The sequence below is a fragment of the Epinephelus fuscoguttatus genome, linkage group LG1, assembly GCF_011397635.1.
Source record: "Epinephelus fuscoguttatus linkage group LG1, E.fuscoguttatus.final_Chr_v1".
NCBI lineage: Eukaryota > Metazoa > Chordata > Actinopteri > Perciformes > Serranidae > Epinephelus > Epinephelus fuscoguttatus.
The window spans coordinates 34,926,189-34,946,650 of record NC_064752.1 but is presented as its reverse complement, the minus strand read 5'-3'; the positions used below and the strand labels follow the sequence as shown (position 1 = coordinate 34,946,650).

General features: G+C 40.6%; 1 protein-coding gene and 1 long non-coding RNA gene across 2 annotated transcripts in view; one reads left to right on the top strand and one right to left on the bottom strand.

The window, feature by feature from the left end:
* Window positions 1-2,041, bottom strand: part of LOC125887416 (uncharacterized) — a 36,140-nt gene extending 34,099 nt beyond the window's left edge. Inside the window, exon 1 of the long non-coding RNA XR_007449166.1 lies at window positions 1,873-2,041. This is a non-coding gene — a long non-coding RNA (uncharacterized LOC125887416). The remainder of the gene's footprint in view (window positions 1-1,872) is intronic.
* Window positions 1,025-20,077, top strand: ell2 (elongation factor for RNA polymerase II 2). The gene is made up of 12 exons (XM_049574177.1): window positions 1,025-1,234; window positions 4,564-4,611; window positions 6,097-6,221; window positions 6,335-6,498; window positions 9,835-10,094; window positions 11,317-11,441; window positions 13,108-13,180; window positions 13,264-13,948; window positions 16,085-16,157; window positions 16,655-16,826; window positions 17,773-17,817; window positions 18,797-20,077. The coding sequence occupies exons 1-12, from the start codon at window positions 1,061-1,063 to the stop codon at window positions 18,911-18,913; spliced, it is 2,061 nt and encodes a 686-aa protein (XP_049430134.1). The 5' UTR covers window positions 1,025-1,060; the 3' UTR covers window positions 18,914-20,077.
* Window positions 20,078-20,462: the final 385 nt, after the last annotated feature.

The following is a 20,462-nucleotide window of genomic DNA, read 5'->3' as shown; positions in this document are numbered from 1 at the left end:
GCTTTACACTGAATTATTCATAAATAGGAGAAGCATGGCTCTATGTCTCTTCTTTTGTCTGGCCGATCTGCATTGCCCTTTCATTATTATTATTATTATTAACAGGGGTGGATTTAGTGATCTGTGGGTGTGGGGCCCCAGACAAACTTCCTTACTTTATTTTCACCTTTTCTCTAACTGAGAGTGTAAGCTATTGACAGCTACAGAAAAAAGTAGACCAACGCAAAACTAAGTAAAACTACTAATAGTAAACAGTAAAAGCCAAAATTCCTGCTGTCAGGAGAGGTAGGTTATTATTAGCACAAACATTTAAATTCACTTCAAGGTGGGGCTTTTAATTCTTATATAATGTTGGATAGTTTAACAAATAATAATGCATCATTCTGTAAATGAAAATCTGAATCTGCAACATAACCAGTAACATTTATCTGTCAAGTAAATGTAGTGGTACGATGTTTTTTAAGGGAGGTTTGGGGACCTTTTGTAAATTATTTTGGGGTAAAATGCGTTAAAAAAGTAATATAATTAAGTATTTTCATACCCAAACATTATAATATATCTGTAACTGTTTGGGCCCTTTTAGTTGGGGGCATAATGATAAATTCCACTCCTGATTATTATGATTATTTTCACATTTTCTCTTTAAATGTTATTACCCTCGATCTAACTAATCTAGACTAGTGCAGGTAGTGTTGAAAAGCAGGAAATTTCTTTTTTTTTTCTAGGGGAACAACCCTTACCAATTATGTATTTTTCCATGTTTGCTGTCTCATTTTAAAACCAAGCAACTATGACAACCTACACTTAAGAAAACCCTACTAAACTAAAGTACAGGTAACTGTTAATTGTTCTTAAGTACAACACTTGAGTAAATGTTAATAACTTTTCACTTCAGTCTAGTGCACAATAATACATACCACACTGAGAGTTCACTGTGGTTGGGAAGTGAAAAACTAACAAGCTAGCATGTCAAGACCAATCCAGTGCTGTCAGCCCTGTAGGCAGCAGCTGTAGTCCCTCCCCGGACCAGAGTGAGAGCACAGGGAGCCTGGGCTGCTAAATGCTCCAGCCTCAAAGGGACGATGGTGGAGGGCTGGTAAAGATGGCGGCGCTCTCCGAGGATGGGAGGTACGGATTAAATTGTGGCCAACAGAGCGCAGATAGAGTCACCGTATTGCACGTCAAATTGACCGAGACAGCGCTGAGAGCAATAGAGAGCCACCAAAATTGTAAGGTGAGTGAAACGGGCTTTTATTTCACTATAAAAAAGAGCCAGGACTGTCGGGCTGACACAGCTTGTCTCAGCTGGGAAGCCCAGCTGCCACGCACAGCTAAAGCTACAAAGTTAGCTAAGCTGTTGACAGAGCGACTTTCTGCTCGTTTTTTGACTTTATTAGTCTTGTGTCATTAAATTAACCAACTGAAGACGATAGACGAGGCTTTGGCCTTACGCTCTGGTCAGGTTTTAATAAATGACAAATGTTATTTTACGTAGAAAACCTGTTGGCAAAGTTAGACACTGATTAGCCAGCGTTAGCTCTAAGTTAGCTAGGTTAGTATGAATCCCCTGTGCTGTGTTGGCCAGCCAGCCAAGTCCATTTTTTTTCTTGCCAAACTAACGTTACTTTGACCAAATTAGGAAAGTAGTCATTTCATATTGACTAACACATTCGTCACCAGACAAGTTTCATAAACTGTGAGTTTAACGTAAAAGCTTAACTTAGTTAACTAACTTAGTTTCATTCGATGAGGTTGCAGCGTTATTTGCGTCAGTGGCAGGGTGGAAATATACAGATAAATTATGGCTAACGTGAATGTAACTTGATAATAAGTTAGTGGCGTTTCAAGCGTGTCAGTGACTGGTCAGCTTACCATATGGTTACAAGTTTTAGCTAGTTGGAGAACGTCACAGCAGAGCTAGCAGGGGTTTGAAGCTCACAGTCAGGCTCATCCCTTTACAGACATTTAACTATTAATTTAATCATGAAGTGCTGCATTCAGGGGAGCTGCCACACTGGAGCTACAGGATGTTCAATGCTAACTACACTGTGAGCAATTGCCTTAAAGGTATACATTGAATAAATATTTAATTTAGGTTTGTTTGCAAAATTGTTGAATTTTTTTTGCACACTCCCATGTACCTCAAGCTGCATGAGAGGAGTTGGCCAGCATTTATAATATATGGTGTCTGATCGCAACAAAACCTATCTTTAAAGAGATAATAAGAGAATAGCTTTTGCTGTCAGTGTCATTTTTTTTTCTAAATACATTACTGTAATTATGTATTTTCTAGCTCTCAACTTACTACCCTATTGATTTTACCCCAGAGCTTGACACCACCAGCCACTGCGAGGCTTTTGAAACTGAGTTTGCTAATAGTCACTGCATACCTGCGCAGATTAAATATAACTTGTTAATCTTGAACTGTACAAATGGTGTAATCTTGTTGAGGTGCCACACAGGTGAACTATTCTGGACGCATGCAGTCTTGGGTTGCAGAGGCCTGAAGCCAAGTTACCTGACCTTAAATCTGCCAACAACAACGCTGTTACATAACACACTGGCTGGGCCTAGGTCTGCTCAGGACTGATGTAGCTTAGCATGGGGCTGTAGTGTTCAGAGGTCTCTGTGACTGCTCTTTATGGCACATGGTTTGTGTCTGTATGTATGCCACATATGAAACCTTTGTTTACTGTCAGTCCAGGATGATGAATTTAATTGTGGATCAATAGCATGATTTAAAATGATCCTTTAATTAGTTTCTGACAACTGGCAAAGTGAGTCATCGCTAAGTTGAAGGAATTCTTTTGTGACAGCCCATGCTACAACCTTATTGGATGTGGTAATGTTGGTCTGTACGCTGCATTGAACGGCAGCCTGCCATCTCTTGCTGACTGAGCAGCCAAAACTGCCTGCTTTTTGTTTCTCTCTCCCTCTCAGTAATGTGTGTTGTAGCTCAACCAGTCATCGAACTATGGAAGCTGGCTATCTTTGTCTTTCTGTGGTGATGTGAAATGTGATCAGAACTCTGTGTGTGTGTGTGTGTGTGTGTGTGTGTGTGTGTGTGTGTGTGTGTGTGTGTGTGAGAGAGGACTCGTTGGTGTGAGTGAGTGTATGGAGAGTGGGGGGAGGGAGTCAGTCAGTGGCTTGGAGTAGCTTAACTCTAACAACCATGACATGGTTCTTTCAGTCCGAAAAAAGTACACATTTTATCCAAGATGATCTGCATCTTGTTCCATGTATGAGTCAGCAATCATATTATGCCCAAGAATGCAGAGAAGCTGTTGTTAATAAAATGCACATTCCACTCAAACCAGTTGATGTTCTGATATAGCCAGCTGGTTCCTTAGCCTCAGCCGTGTGAAAAAGGCAGGTCCTGTGCTTTCCCATCCTAACCTGTGCTGCACTAGAGCAGCCGCTGCATATTTGTGGCTGTCATCTCCATTTCAAGTAGCCACCAACACAAACCTGCAAACCTACACAAAACAAAGACATTCCAGAAATATCTTACTGAAAATATTTGCTGTATTTGAGTGTTGTCCAGGTTCTACTGCTTGGGTTCAGATGACACCAAATAATTTTACTTACCACCTACCTCTTAATCACTTAAAAGAAGATATGGATTCTTTCTGTAGATTTAAACTTTAAAGCTCTGAGACACCAAGTCGAATGTTGGCTGCCAGTGGACTGCCATCAAGTATTTGCGGCTGACAGTCGTCCATTGTTTCTGCGGCGTGTGCCAGACTGCTAGTGCCAGATGATCAACAGAAAAAAACCCTGAAACTATTTTGATAATTGACTAATCGTTTAAGCAAAAATGCCTAACATTCCTCAGCTTAAGCTTTTTAAATGTGAGGTATTGCTGCTTTTTTTTGTTTTATGTGATTGTAAACTGAATATATTTAGGTTTTAGACTAGTTGTCAGACATAACAAGCAACTCAAGCTTGGACTTAGAAAAATTGTCATGATCAACATTTTTAAACTATATTTACTGTTATTTTCTGACATTTTATTGGCCAAAAAAGTAATCCATTAATTGATGAAATTATCTGCAGATTAATCAATGATTACAATAACCATTAGCTGCAGTCCTGCTTCAGACTTATTCTCTATTCATACTATTGGCATAGCACAGTGCTGCTAATGCATTCACAGTCGCATGAAAATGAGAGAGATTGTCTTGCTGCAGTGCTGGCTCTTCAGGTTTTCTCCTTTGCATTATGAATACAGATCACTCCCAAGTTATTTTTCTCTCACACGGCCACACAGAAGACATGTGCATGTCAGCCATTACTTAGCTGTTGACTGTAGTCTCTACACCATGTTTAAGTGCAGCATTTAATAGAAGGACAGGACCCCAAGGCTCTGCTGTTTCTTCTACCAAATATCTGCTGCTCTGTAGTGTCAGTCAAATAGTGTGGCATATTCTGCAGGTTCTATACCAGTATTTTGTCAGTGTAGCAGCTCTTTGTTATTGACCCAACTGGTATTGCCCTCCCAGTAATGCTTCACATTTCCATATGGTTGGTAGTGGATAAACTGATGTCTCTCTTCCCTTTCAGAATGTACCTTCTTTGCAGCCAACGATACAATTCAAGGGACTCCAAGGGGTAAGCACTTTTTTCCCACTTGTCAGATGAGTCATCACAAATTGTAAATTTACAATGTGAGAAACCTTAGTTTTGTCTAGGTTGTTAGCAGCAAGTTTAATTTTGCAGCTTTTAATGACAAGTTGTTTATATAGTAATTTACCAAAGGGGCTGTTTGCGACGTTCAGAACATATGAGTTGTGAGCCTGGGGTTCTCAACATAGTGGTGGCTAAACTGGCGGCTAGCAGCTAACAGTGCTTAACAACGGCAACAGTGCTAACAGACGTAACAGTGTTAACCGGGGGGAACCAGAGGATTGGCATCACTCTCTTGCAACAACACCATCTAGATATCAGTGGTAACTGTCATATGAGTGCAGTGCAAAGCGGTGACAGTGAGTTAGCTATACACACATGCAATAACATGCACGCTGGCTGGACCAGTTTACCACAACAAAATATAGAGAAGCTTCAAATCCAGCACTTGTGGAGGTAGTGTTACTTTATTCTCTGCTCAGGATGTTGTTATTCCACTATATGTTTACATAGCAAATAGTGTTTTTCTGCTATACTAATGCTCTGAATGTCACATACAGAACCTTTAATACATTCATTTACTGTTTTTGCTTGCATGTGCTGGGTTGCATTCATTGAGATGGCCCCGCATAAGTGTCTTAGAAGCAATAAAACCATTATTATCTGACTTTGTCAAGTTATTCAGCTACCTAGTATTCACTTATCTATGTCACCAGTATTGCACATTATTGGTATCATGATGATGATTATTATTAGTAGTAGTATTGTAGTAGTGCTGTACACAGCGTTTCAATGCAAATGTAGTAATCTTTTGAGCTAGTTTGATGTAATTAATTTGTGGTTGTGGTTTGGTAATGTAAGCTGTATCCTCCATGCAAACAGTTTGCTGAACTGTTCAGAGAGGCACACATTTCAGACCCTTCAGAAGTCTTTATACTCTGTTTGCACTGCTTATAGTCAATGATGCACATGACTCACATACGGCCTCCCCTTAAGCTGTGGAGACTTCAGAGTGCTTCCTGTCTCATGTGAACTCCTATGTTCAAGCATCAAACCCCATAGCTCAGATTTAGACCCTGTCTTTGTACAATATGAGCATACACACACTTAACTGTAAGGTGAAAAGCCAGGCAAGATTTGAAAGTGGCTTGGCATATGGCAGTTTTATTGTGATATATTATCCACATGTATCTGGCTGTCCATTCCACCTCAATGAATTATCTCAGATACTTGGATGTGAATGGATATTATTAGTAAAATTGTTATTATAACTTTATTTATACAACAATTTTTCAAAGATGTCACAAAATGTTTCACAACAAGAACAAAATAGTAGGTAAAAGACAAAACAAGGGGTGTGAGTCTGGAGCAGTACTTTGGACCACTTGTAGGCAATTTAGGCTTATGTTGTGTTGTAGGAGAGATACTATAACTTGTGTTATTTTCCCTTTCTGTGTGAATTTTTTACAGCGCATTAAAATTCCCAAGAATAATTCATCCTCAGACACCTTCCACAATTTTGATTTCTACCTGTCTAATGTGGGCAAGGACAACCCTCAGGGAAGCTTTGAGTGCATCCATCAGTATGTGTCGAGGTAATGATAATCACTGGTCAGCTGAATCAACTGCTGCTGTCTTACCACACATTGCTAGAAGGTAATCCCTCTCTGCCTCACGTTTCTCTCTCATACTCCCTCTTTGTCTCCAGCTCAGGGGCCTCACACCTGGCATTGTTGGCGACTGTACAGGACAAGGTCACAGTGTGCGCCACTAATGACTCCTACCAGGTGACCCGGGAACGCATGACCCAGGCCGCGGAGGACACACGTGAACGTGGGACCAAAGTCATCAAGCCTGGGGGCCAGTACAGAGGTAAGGCCCTCACTACAGTCTCATGTCTGCACATGCCAGATGCCAGGTTGGATCCTGGACACCAGCATGGCTCTATGTCCTGCCCGCACCTCTCTTCTCTTTTCAAACTTTACCCATTTTGAGGGATTGAATAGGTGAAAGCTGACTGCCGGGCTCCATTCAAAGCCATTATTGCGACTGACTAAGCCATTATGCCGTCTCAGTCTTTTCCAGATTAGCAGTCTGACCGATAAGGGCCAAAGGTTGCAGGTGAAGCTATTTCTGTGTTATTGACACACAGCCTGCCAAAATTATACTGAAAGTCTACAACACAGCCGCTAACGTGCTGCCTGTGTTTGACTTTTTATGTTTCCCTTACACTTGTTGAACATTAACTGTCAACTGTGCCACCCAGTGCCTGATTTTGAGTTTTACAAGCTGAACAGAAAAAGTAATCTTTTATAATCTAATTTGGCCTGTCAATTTCTCCAGCCTTATTCATATGTCTTATCCAACTCAGAGCAGGTAGGGCAAGAGATCTGCAACCAAACAACTTGCTGATATAACACCTTGTGCTAAAGTTGTTTTTCTCCCCTGCCTTATTCTCAGCATTCCTATTTTTAGTCTTAGCAGAAACTTGTTGTACAAATTCCAAATTACAAAACAAATACAGGCTCAAAGCGCAGACAAACTTAACACCAACAGCCAGAAAGGAAAGAAAAGCCCATGCATTGACGAGGTACATACACCTGCTCACAGTGACTGCTAACCGTGCCTTTTCAGTTTCAGACCACTTTTATATGATGAAAATGAAAAAAATATGCATTACGGTAAAGGAAACCACAAAGAAAGAGTAGCTTCACTCAGTCTCTTATCATGTGGAAATGGTTTGGCTATCTAAGGTCAAACGATCCACAGTGAATGCAGCACATTGTGACGGTCTGAGTCAATTCCTACTAGGGATGCATTTATTATATTATAATCAATAGGTTACTGTGAATTAAAACTAATCGGAATAGGAATAGGCACCGATTAAAATGGAGGTACTGTCAGTTCTTCTCCAGACTCATGGTTTTAAAAAACGTTTTTTTTACCCACATGCAAAACACATTAAACAAAAATATGTCCCACTTTTGTGTTTTTTGTTTCTCTCCGCTGGCTGGTCTGGAAACAATACCAAATCCAGTGATTTTGCTTACATGTTTTATCTTTATTTTTTAAAAGTCTAGCAGTCAAGCAGTGGTAGCCTAAATGTAGTTATTATTTGTGTAAAAATTTTGGAACTGATCAAGAAACACTGTAAAACTGTAGTTCCTCAGGCATATTTCCTGTCCCCCGAGAAGTCCCCACTCCCGAGGTGGTATGTTTCTGTTGGTCAGGAACTGTCACAGTTGAGTCTTGAATGCTCCTGGCTGGTCACACAGAAACCTCGGGGCTGAGCTTTCTATTTACTCACATGCAAACAAGCGTTGGTTGTCTCCAGTGTCAATATTACAACTGGGAACTAACAATTATTTCATTGTTAACCTTAATTACTGTTGATGTTTAAATGATAGTAGCCAACATCCTGGTTATTGTTTAACAAATGAAAAACCTCATAATGATAAGGAGAGAAAACATGAATGAGAAACTGCAAGTAAGAGACATGAAACTGAAATTTAACTTTATTTGGATATGTACTTAAGAAGAACAAATTCTCAGCACATCCTCCCTGTTTTGGATACAGGTGACAGGTGTCTCCATTTATGGTCCTTTTCACATGTCTTATGTGATATTGTTAATGTAATTAATTATTAGTAAATATAACATTTAGGCATTATGTTTAAGATTTATTTCCCAAACAAACAATAGGGAATCAAAAGTCAAAATATCATGTAGATTATTTCCTTTTCTTTTCATTTATGAACCATAGAACTTCTTGATGCTCTTCTCACTGCTCTAGTGCAGTTTATTTTCGTAATTGCTGTGGTGGTCGGTCGTTGTCATCAAATAGGTAGGTGTGTCCTAAAAACAGGTACTTGGGCTCGGGCAGCCATTTTTCAGTGTCAGAACTAGTAGTTTAAGGCCTTGGTCAAAGATATAATTGTTTAAACCAGAATCAAAAGTCTTGCTGAGTGCACACACTTTCTAGTGAGTTACAGCCTCCTCAGGCCTGTTTTTCTGGGCCCTAAATTTGCATTCACTGGCCCAGATAGAAACTGGGAAACGAGAGGAGCTGCAGAGAAAAGGGGTGGGACAGGAGCTTGTAGCAGCTGGTTTAGAGTGAGCACCCTATTTACTAATGCAAAAGGGGCCTTTAGCTTCTGGTTTTCACAGGCTGTTAATTTCAGGTAGCAGTGTGTAACTTGTATTTTATCTTTGTCTGTACCCTCTGTCTTTTAATGAGAGCTGTGCAATCCTTGTCATTTGAAATCAGTGGCGTTTAATATTCTGTGTTACTATACTCCTGTTCTGTACAAATTCTCTAAGCACAGAATGATTATTTCCAAAGGAGGAAGCTTTGTTACATTAGCATTTCATCTGTAGCAATTTGTCATTAGACAACACTAAGTGTAAAAGCTCACACCGCCTCACATTTCTGCTAGTCTCTGCTTTTTGACAGTGAGGGAGGGGGGATCCTTTTTTGTTCATCTCTTTAACCTTAATCTCTTAAAGAGCTTTAGAATTTCATAATGTCCATGAAGCAGTGTAGGGGAATGAGCAGACACCCTGACTAAGCACATGGCTCAGCAACTCAAAGCATAGGTGTGTTAAGTTTTAATCACCCGGACTTTTAGTGTTGGCCAGTCTGCATGTGACTGACTCTGTAATGGTAATTGGCATTAACAGAAGCACAACTTGGACCTCCTTGCTTCAAAAACTGAAAAAAGTAATTGTTATTGGCACCACAAATGCAGCCAGTGTATGCCCGAAATCACACATGAGGAATTACTCATAATTTCATCTAAGCTAACCTTCAGATCCTGTTTAATTTGGCCATTTCAACCTCCTCAGTCTATCAAATATTCCTGTATCTTTCATTCCCTCACTTTAAAATGAAACAGTCCTGCCTTATTGGCTTCTTCAAATATGCAATATTTGTGGCCATTGTAAAGTAAAGGAAAATTTCTCACTTTAAGGTTAGTGCCACAGAGTTAATGGGCAGAATCAAACTCCACATGTCCTGAAGCTCCTCTTATTATTGGAATGGATGGGTGGTGATGTTTGTAGGTACACATGAGACCTTCAGCATGTGAGTTGAAGAAGGTAGACATGGCTGTTGGTGAGCAAATATGTGATAGCATCAAAATGTATGATGATAAACTTCCCTTCAGCAAAGAAGAGGCCTTTATCATTGTCTCTACCTTCTGTCTCTAGGAAAGCAAGTCCATATACGTAAGCCGGCGCTATCAGCCCCAGATGTGGTCCCTGAGCGCAAGCGCTCCACACCCATCAACCCAGCCAACACTATTCGTAAGTGCCTTTCCAATAATCCCGTGTCTCAGCGGCCGTTCCGGGACCGCATCATCCACCTCCTGGCGCTGAGGTCCTACAAGAAGCTGGAAGTGCTTGCCCGTTTGCAGCGGGACGGCATCAACCAGAAGGACCGAAACTTACTGGGGACCACCCTGCAACAGGTATGTGTAAAGTGTTTGTTTTTTAAATAACGTGATATGCCTTTTCAGTGTTGAGAGAGCAAATTAAAATGGAAGTGGCCCAGTTATTAGTATTTATACCCCCTCCATTAAACAAAAAATCCAGCAGTAATAACTTCTTATGTTTTTACAAAGGCTGATATTTGTCAAATGTAAGATTTGATCCAAAAGATCCCCTAAGGCCCTGATCAGACAGAGTGCATTTTACTGGTTGCAAAACTTGAGGAGCACTGCACTGCCTTTTTTGTTGAAGCCTGCCCCAGTCAGACAAAGCGCTTCTTTTTCTTCTTTTTTTTTAATTGTTGCTAGGTAACCATAGAATCACTTACTTAACTCGTATTTTACTGTGAAGAAAACTTACAGATTTGTACCTTAAAAAAATGCAAAAAGGGCACATGAGGACTGAACACAGAGAAACGGAGTACCCTGTGGGCACATAAGACCCTCAGAAAGAGGAGAAATCACTGGGAGTACCACCAGCTTGTCCAGGAGCCTTGCCTTAGTAATGGCTGGTTTTAGGCTTATTTTAGGATGATTTTGAGACAGTTTGACAGTCTGTCAAATGTCGTGAGTTGAGACTACACTTTGCTCAGGTATGTCTTGCAGCATGCCTGAGGCAACAATGAAGGTGAGCTAACATTCGCTTAACACAAACCATGTAGCTGAAGGCTTGCCTCTCAATTCATCAGATTGGACAGTGGGGTAAAACGCCAGTGACGCCAGACAGTGCAGGCACTTTTCCACTCTGAATTGATTTTTTTTTTTTCAACTAGAGGCATTCAGGGCACTTATGCAAAAACATGAGGTGCATAGAGTTGATAAGGATGAGGCGCTCAGCAATGTAAAAACAGATAGAAAAATGCCTCTTTACATTGAAAACAATTATAAAAAAAGCCTCCAAATGTTGCTAAAATGTGCTCTAACTGATGCTCTAACTGCTCTAACTGATCACGATTTCACGTAAACATGAAATCAAGGTACACAGATTTGCCTGAGGAAATCCAGTTCACAGAATAAAGGCTTCATTCCCTTTGACATGAAACAAGCTACCTAAACATTAAATGTTATTTGCATACACAGATGTTCGGCCAGCATAGGAAATGCGAAGTTTCTGTCCATGTATAGTTCTCATGCCGTCAGTCTAACTTATCAACTGTGTGTGTGTCTGTGTGTGTCTGTGTCTGTGTGCATGTGCACAAACCAGGTGGCCAACCTGAACCCCAAAGACAACACATACTCACTGAAGGAGTTTATTTATCGTGATGTCCAGAGAGACTGGCCTGGCTACTCTGAAGATGAGAAGACCCAGGTTGAGCGGATCCTGGCTCGGTACAGAAATGGCTTATAAAGCTTTTTAATTTAACTCTGAGCTTTAATACATACTTGAACTAATAAAGCATTTATGTTTTATGGTGTGTAACTAAGTACTAGTTTAAAGTGGTAACCTGCCCCTTGAGGATTTAAGGTGAGGTTAATTGAACAATCACAGTACTGTGTGAAGGACAAAAGGGCCAACTTGTGTTGGTAATCATGGATCCCCATGTTTGTTTTAGATTTTTAAATGAATTAATATTTTTCCCAGAGTGGTATGTTTGGAAAAACATGCTGTCATTGGAGCATAGTGTAACTGACATGAATTCACCACAGCTGTGACCACAGCTGTTGTTCCCTGTAAAAGGACAGCACTAGCAACCCCTGCAACCTTTCAGTCCTTCAGGGTGTGATTACTTAATGATAATGTTAAAGGAATCATTCAGCATTTTGAATTCTATTAAGAGCCCATGTAATACACATGTAGATTTTATTTTCACAGTTATAAATTAAAAAGATACGATAAATTCCTTATGTTAGATATGAGATGGGTTTGGGGGAAAATAACACACAACTATACAGATTAATGCAATCATGTTAGGCATTCATGTTATACAGACTACCCTATAAACTGAAAAGACAAAATAGGTATAGGACAATATGTGAGATTAGCACTGTAAGAGCAGTCAGAAGGTTTTAAAAGATTTTGTGATAATAAATTCTTAAACATTCAAAAGTTATGTTTACATTTGTGCGTCCTTGAGGCCTGACAAACATGTTGAATATATTTCCTCACTAATTAAACTACTGCAATGCAGATTCTAAATCATTTTTATTCCTGCAATATTTACAAACATACAGTATGTGCTATCTTGCACACTTCTTCTTCTTCTTTGTTGGCACATGTCAAGCTGCAGCAGCTGTCACTTGAAGCCCAGAAACACCAAACCGACATCCATTAACTAGTGGTCACGAAAGCCGACTGTTGCATCACCTGTGTAATAACTAAAAAGTTGGTAGTCTATATTCTTTATTCAAAAAGGAAAACCGGAAGACTGACATGACAAATTCAAGACGCTAGTTAGCCAGTTAGCATTTTAACAACACAGCCTGATGTTGAAAGAGTAAATGATTTACCATGTGCTAGCAAACAGTAACACAAACAATCACAAACTGTTTCTGTTAGAGAGCCCAGTGGCTAAAAAAAGTAATCTTACCTGTTATGACAAGTTAGTTTTGATCTCACACCCTCTTTCCTTTAGTAGTGTGTTTGCTTTCCTCACTTCCGTCTGCTAATCTGTGATTTCATTCACTGATGAGCTCTGCCGGGTCTGTGACCAATTCAACATGCTGAATTGGCTGAAAAACAGCCAACAAAAGCTGACTAGCGCCAACAGTGTAGGATGCATCGAAAGATCTAGGGCGACACACACTGACTAATGGCGAGCAATGGCTTGGTGTGTCGGGACCCTTTGTAGAAAAATATAGATGGCTGTAAAAAATAATAACTTCCTGTGTAATACATGAGCTGTGAGTTTCAAAAAAAGGACACAAGTGTTTTAATATAAGTGTGATTACTTCAGCAGGTCTTAGTGGAATGATTGTTGAGTGCTGGACTCGGATGTGCCCTTTCTTTTCTGTCACACCATTCTCCTCTGACACCACTCTTTCCTCTCATTAACAGCAAATTAGGTCTTCCTACTGAGACCCTCTCATCAAGCAGTCCTCCCAAAGAGAGTGTCCCCACATCCCCCCAGGTATCTGAGCAAAAACACACCTACACACACCACCACATTGATGTTTGCAAGTTTTCAGCTAAATTCTGGGTGTTGTCTTGCAGAAGCGCCAGCCAGACTTTGATTTCATCGATCCTTTGGCGCCCAAGAAAGCCCGCATCTCCCACCTCAGCAATCGGGGGCCAGCAACATCTTCATCCTCCTCCTCTGACCGCCACGAGGACGAGGGCAGCCCCAGCTCTAAACGCTCGTCCCTACCCTCCAATGTCACCTCGGGCCCTCCCAGCCATCTCCCCATCTCGTCCCACCCTCCTGCACCCTCTCACCAGCAGCCCAGCCCAGCCTCCAACTCCAACTCACCCAGCACGCCAGAGGGCTGTGGCACGCAGGACCTTCCCATGGACCAGAGTTCTTCCTGCAGGGATCCTTCACCCAGCCCCTTCTCCTCGGATAGGTCCCTGCAGGACCGCTATCAGCACCCTGTCCCCGTCCCCAGGCCAGCTGCCTCCCCCATCCCTCCTCCCCCTCCTTGCACCTCACTCACAGTTACCTCCACTGTCATCACCAGCCCTTCCTTGTCCAGCACTACCAACAAGAAGTCGAAAAAGAAATCCAAGAAGCACAAAGATAAGGATCGAGAGAGGGAGAAAGGGAAACAGACGGAAAAAGGTAGCAAAAGCCCTCCCAGTGTAGCAGTGCAGGCTGAAGAGACTCGTAGAGCCAAAAAGAAGCGCAGTGTTGAGGAAGACAACAGTGAAGTTATCATCAAGAATCCTCACAAAGACCAAGGTGCGTTCTGTCTTAATTATTAATAATCTGCATCACTGAACCACGGTTCAATACTTAAATGACTGTACCAGTTGTTGTAACAGTCACACCAGTACCTCTCAAATTACTGTCAAATATTTTCCAGTTTGCACATCACTTTTTTTAGTATTCCAGTATCTGTTTTCCACACTCTTCAGTGCCACTTTGTTCTCATTCATTTCACTCATGACACGGTTTAGTTACTCTAATGCGTCGTCAGTGTGTGGTAATTTAAGTTGAGGGGACATCTTTAAAGGTGTTAATCACATTCTTTTATAACACTGAATTGAATTAAGTACATGTGATGGAAAGGGGGTTGTCTATTATGTCAAACCCACAGAGACTTAACAGCACGTCTGGTTAGCATTTCAGTGCAGTCGATGTTAATTGAAATAAGAGCCGACACGTTTCTATAGCAGCAGACAACTGTTATTAGCAAACAGGCTTTGATAAACACACTGTACGCCATTTAGCTGATACAGAGATATTTTCTGCTTAATGAATATTGAACTCACATTTCTTCAAAAGGCCTATTGAACAGAAGATATTTTAACATGTAACAATAGGAAAAGCACGGGCGTAAATAATGAAATGAAAAATTACTGCTGTGACAGTCTCACAGTCCTGGTATTGTACACTTTGGCTCATTGTCACACTGTAATGGATCACTAGGACACTTAAATAGAACAGGTCATGACAAGTTAAAATGTCTGTTGTTAAAATGGTGTATGAGATAATATTAGTTTGACTGCTAGATGCTGGTAATGGTTTGCAAAAATGTTAGCCACAAAAAATAATAGTTCCTCATGGACCCAGTGGCCATAAATGAATTTAACTTAGCTGTAATGTTGTCAAGAAAAGTCTTAGAAGTGCTTCCTTTGCCTATCATGTGAAAAAATGGAACTAAGATGTTGCATAACAAGGAAACCTTTGTATGTTTAAAAAAACAAACAAAGGTGGTGTGGATTTTGCTCCTTGCATTTTAAAGCTTTTTTTTCCCTGATGATTTGGACACAAATTCCTGTCTTTTATGTGACAATGCCTGAACACAACACAGGCTCGCTCCACTGTGGGTACAGCGCTGTGCTGCGCTGCTGTGTGAGCAGCGTGTTTGACTGTGCTCAGTCAGTTGATGGTCATTTACACACTGTCCATAACAATAACTATGTCAGGTCAGGTCAGTGCCCCCCTAATATAATGTAGGGGAAACACTGAATCAAGCAAGAAGACTCATGATACCATTTATGTATTATATTGTAATTGCAATCGCAAATCGCGATATTGTCCACTCAAATCACAACTGCACATTTTTATCAAATCGTGCAGCACTCGTTTATTAATGTCATTTTGCAAAAGTAGCCCCATGCAAAGCAAGTTGGGTATTTCTGGAATAGAGGATAAGCTAACAGACATTCATACTCCTCAAGTAAGGCATGTTTGAGAACAAAATCTATTATTGACAAAAATAAAGACATCAGACATTTTGTAAAAAGAAATCATGTAATACAGTGTAATTGAACACAATGGCAAACACATAAATCCAGCCTGTGTTTGTGTGTTTGTGGACTAACTCATTCAAGCAGCATTGACGAGTCTTGTGACTGACATGCCTCCTCAGTCCAGGTTTCCAGCCAGTTTATCTTTCAGACTTTGGATTGTTGCTCGCCATGTTTCGAATGTTTATCTCTGTTTATGTCTGTTCCAGCCCACCCAACCACATACAGTTTGAGCTTTGATTACACTGACACACTCGATGTTGTCTGAACATGCTGAGGCATTGATCTGAGCTCCTCTTTACTCTGTGGCCTTTAGTCCTGCTTTATCTGATATCGTAAATGTTGTGGTTGTAGTTTGAGAGTCTTTCTTTCTCTTTCAAGGATATGCTGTTGCTGTGTTTAATAACTGCTAATAAGCCAGAAGCTCTTGTTTTATGTATTTTCAGTACAGATGTATAGTTCATATATCATTTTGAATTGCTGTTTTTTGTTTTGTTTGTTTTTAATTTGTTTTGTTTTTATAGTGCAGCTAAATACAGTAGCCCATCCTTAGTAATAATTTGGTGTGTTTTGTATTATAAATGCAGAATGTACATTTCTACCCTCTGGTCCTTCTCCTCAGACTCTTCAGATAAAGAGAAGCCAGTCCAGTCCACTGAATTCTCCTCCACCATTGAGATGCCAGACTATGTAGTGTGAGTTACCTCGAATTACCTTGAAGCTCCTGTTTTTGCAGAGTGTGACCCTCTTTACCTTCATGGTCTCTCATTTCATAATTTGAAACATTTGACTAAACAGGACGTTGAAAACAGACACAAGCTTGAGAATTAGGACACAGGAACTGCAGCAGTAAACACAGATGTGTTTCATTTGTGCATTCTGGCATTTTTCTGTCTTTGCTGTGCTAGAACTGTTTTGCTCTTTCTATGTCATTGGTAATGAGTGCAGGGAGCTCGTTAGCTATTGCTCAAATAGAGAGGCTCAACAGCTGGTAAACAGGATTCCCACCATTCTTTAAAGATCATGACCTTTAGCGAGGTGTATTCAAAACAAAGAAAGTTAGGGCAAAGTTTGTTCATGATGGAGTGCTGGTTTAATCTTGAACATGACAAAACATAATTTTTTATCAGTTTTAGTGTGTAACCACTTTCAAAAGAATAATTGATTTAAATTTACTTTCCTGTGGCTACAGGAAGTACATGCCGTTGTTGTCTGTGGACCAGCGACAAAACTACAAGGATGACTTCAATGCAGAGTATGATGAGTATCGCCTGCTACACGCCCGCGTGGAGAGCATCACCCGCCGCTTTACCCAGCTGGATTCCCAGTGTCGGAAACTGGCACCAGGCACCAAAGAATATCAGGTCATATCAGCTGGCATAAATACACTGTACCTAAGTTGATGTTGCCTTTTTCACCTGCTCGTTTCTCCTAAAGCCAATTACTGTATAATCCTGACGGAGCATTTGGGGTGGATCATTTTTATGAACTCTTAAAAAAAACAGGTCCTGGTTAAAGTCATCGTATTTGTTTCAGACTGTGAACAGACCAGAATCATACAAGGATTACAGAGATAGTATTACTGAGTCCTTATAGTGGTGTTCCTATTTTTTATCCATTTCTTGTATATAGCAGTTAATACAAAGTACAGACATGTAGAAAAGTGCACACAGTTGAGTACTGATCTCCGCTGGGTGTGCCTGTGGGTGGGGAGCAAGGCGTGTTGTGCAGGCTGTGTGTTAAACCTGTTTGCAAAGCAGTAGTGGAAAGATGCGTAGAATGCTGTGTAACCGAGCATCTTGGATTAACCTAACTGTCACAACTTAAGGCTCTGTAAATGACATTCAGAACATTAATATAGCAGCAAACTATTTACTCTGTAAAGATATGGTGGAGTAATGGTGTCCTGAGCAGAGAGTCAAGTCAGGCTTGTTTCTAGCCTAGCCATTTGTAGGAAATGCCTTATGTATAAATAAAACAGGTTTTTCAACAACTGTGAATCACTGCAGCCACGAGAGGTCCCTGAGCACACAGTCATAACTCTGCACCAAAAACATAAGGCTAATTGGTCCATTAGTATGCCAGATTAGCACAACCGCACATATGATTTCCTGGAGGCTTACGCCTGTTTGAGGCTTAATACTATTAATAATGATTAGAGAATTACCTACTAATACACAGGAGGCAGGGAGTGATGCATTTTTATTCATATTTTAAGCTTTATAATTAACAGAAATCATAATTATATAATTTGATATTTGGAAATTTTGTTGATTTTCATTAAAATGTTTTTTTATTTTTTCCCCACAGAAGGTGCAAGAAGAAGTCTTGAAAGAGTACAAAAAGATGAAACAAGTGAGTAGTTTTGTAGACGTTAGTCTGATAAGGATACTTTTTCTATAGACCACTGAAACATTATTAAGTATTTTAACTGTTGGGTTTTGTTATGCCTCTGCGTCAGTGGTAGCCGTGGCAGGAGGCACTATGTCTGTCCATCCCATCCACTTGAACTCAGTGATGAACTAATTAGATTTCGGTGGTCAAAGGTCAAGTCCATGTGACCTCATCTCTCTTGTTATGTGAACGTGATATCTCAACAATGCCTTAAGGGAATTTCTCCAAATGTGGCACAAACGTTCACTCGCACTCAGCAATGAACTGATAGGATCTCAGAGGTTAAAGGTCAAGGTCATTGTGACCTTGCATCTGTCTCATTCTTGTGAATACGATATCTAGAGAGCACTTCAAGGGAATTTCTTCAAATTTGACACAAACGTCCGCTTGCACTGAAGAATAAACTGATTGGAATTTTGTGGTAAAAGGTCAAGGTCAGTGTGACCTCACAAAATACGTTTTTGGCCGTAACTCAAGAATTCATAGGCTAATTATGACAAAACTTCACACAAATGTCTAATAGGATAAAATGATTAAGTGATTACATTTTATATCCAAAAGGTCAAAGGTCAACTTGACTGTGACATCACAATATTCTGCATAAAACACTTTTCTGGCCATTATTCAACGTCATATCTCAGGAACAGAAGAGGAAATATTTGGTCAGATACTGAACTGGTGACTTTTGGGTTTCCACCTTGACACTATGCTGATTGTACAGATCTGCTGCGCGGTTGAGGGAACAATGAGTATGAAGCATCCATGTTTTCACAGACATGGATGTAAACTGTAGGAGAAACTTGACTGTTGTGTTGAGGCATACAACCACGGTGGGGTAATTCTAGTTTGTTTGTTTGTTTTTTTTCTCAAACACAGCAGGAGTTGCTGCTGGGGTGATAGCTGCTGTCTGATCTTATGTGTGTGTGTGTCTGTCTTACAGCACAGCCCCAACTACCACGTGGAGAAACAACGCTGCGAGTACCTGCACAACAAGTTGGCCCACATCAAGCGGCTAATAGCTGATTTTGACCAGCGCAGGGCTCAGTCCTGGTGCTGAGAGCACAGCACACAACATCCTCACTGATCAGTATTGAGAAAGGAGTGTCGAACCAGGAGGGGGTGTCCAACTGGCTGTTATTTATTAACACCCCTTCAGTTACTGCCTCTGCAAGAGCACCCCTCCCCCCACCTCTCCTCCTTCCCTTTTCCCATCATCCTTTTTCATTCCTTGCTTCTTTTTTCGATCTTTGATTCCACTGGCTTCATTGTTGCCTGCAACCTTGAAAATCTCACTTTGAATTTACCCCCCATCTTTTGCTTTCTCTGTTTCTTCTCAATGAGCTCCTGTGGAATTTCATACCACTGGACCAGTGGCAGGGGCTGCCTGCATGTGTGAAGGGGTTTGGGGAAAAAACTTCAACTCTTCTAAACTTTGAAGGACTTCATCTTCAGGCAAAAAAAAAAGAACAAAAAAAGTATTTTTGAGCATCAGAAAATATTAACTTGTATTTAAGTAAAAAAAAGAAAGAAAGAGGGAGATCTATTTATTTTGGGACTCGTAGTGCAAAGAAGAGTCCGCAGATGATATATTGTTTAACTTTTGTTGAAAACAATGCAAAAAAAATTTACCGCGGGCCTTATGTGTTTTGACTTTGTGAAGCCATTTTGCACGCAAGATCCATTATGTCGTCTCATTTAGCAAAGATGTCTCTGCTGCCTCATTTCCTCTCTGATCATAGAAACTGTACTGGATAACCTTGCTTCAACACGTTGCTGAGTTTGAGGCTGAATTGAGAGGAAATGAGACGAGCAGGAGAAATCACCTGCGCTGAATGAGAAGCAACAACAGTATGTGTGCATGGATTGTAAATTTAGTTGTAATGGCCACGTGGGGTGGTGAGGGTGGGGTAATGAAAGGAATATGATCCCCTGTCAGTAGGGGGCAGTATTCCCTGCACCAAAAGTGTTTAGTGTTCATGGTGCATTATGGGTGCCTTAAGGTGTTTACACTCAGAAACGTTGAGTTGGGCCGACCCTTAGGGTCCACAGGCAACACAAAGGAACTATAACTGCCTGGAAACAGGTTGTGTGTGTATGTATGGGTGTGTGTGTGCATGTCGGAGTTGTAGAAGGAAAGGATGTTAAGTCTGGAAGGTGTGTGTGTGTGTGTGTGTGTGTGTGTGTGTGTGTGTGTGTGTGTGTGTGTGTGTGTGTGTGTGTGCGCGCACGCGCACGGTTGTGCATTATGTGGAGTGACAGGTGTATAAAAATAAAAATGTGGAGAAAAAAGTGAGAAATATGAAAAACAAATAAAAAAAAAAGCTGCTATAGTGTTTGACCAGCCAGAGCACTCAGGATCAACCTGGCTGGAGTAACAGTACCTGATCTTAATTGAAGAGAATTAGAAGATCCTTATTTTCCAGAGTGGTTCATCTCTAGAGCCTGGAAAGGACTGCGCCCACCTCTTCAGCTTTATCCAGCGGCAAACAGCCTGTGTTTCTGTTTAAGAAAGAAGCAAAAAAAAAAAAGAAAAAAAAAAAAGAAACGTCATCCACCAGAGGACAAATCTGTATTATGATTTCAAAATGTATTTGATTCTCAGTTTG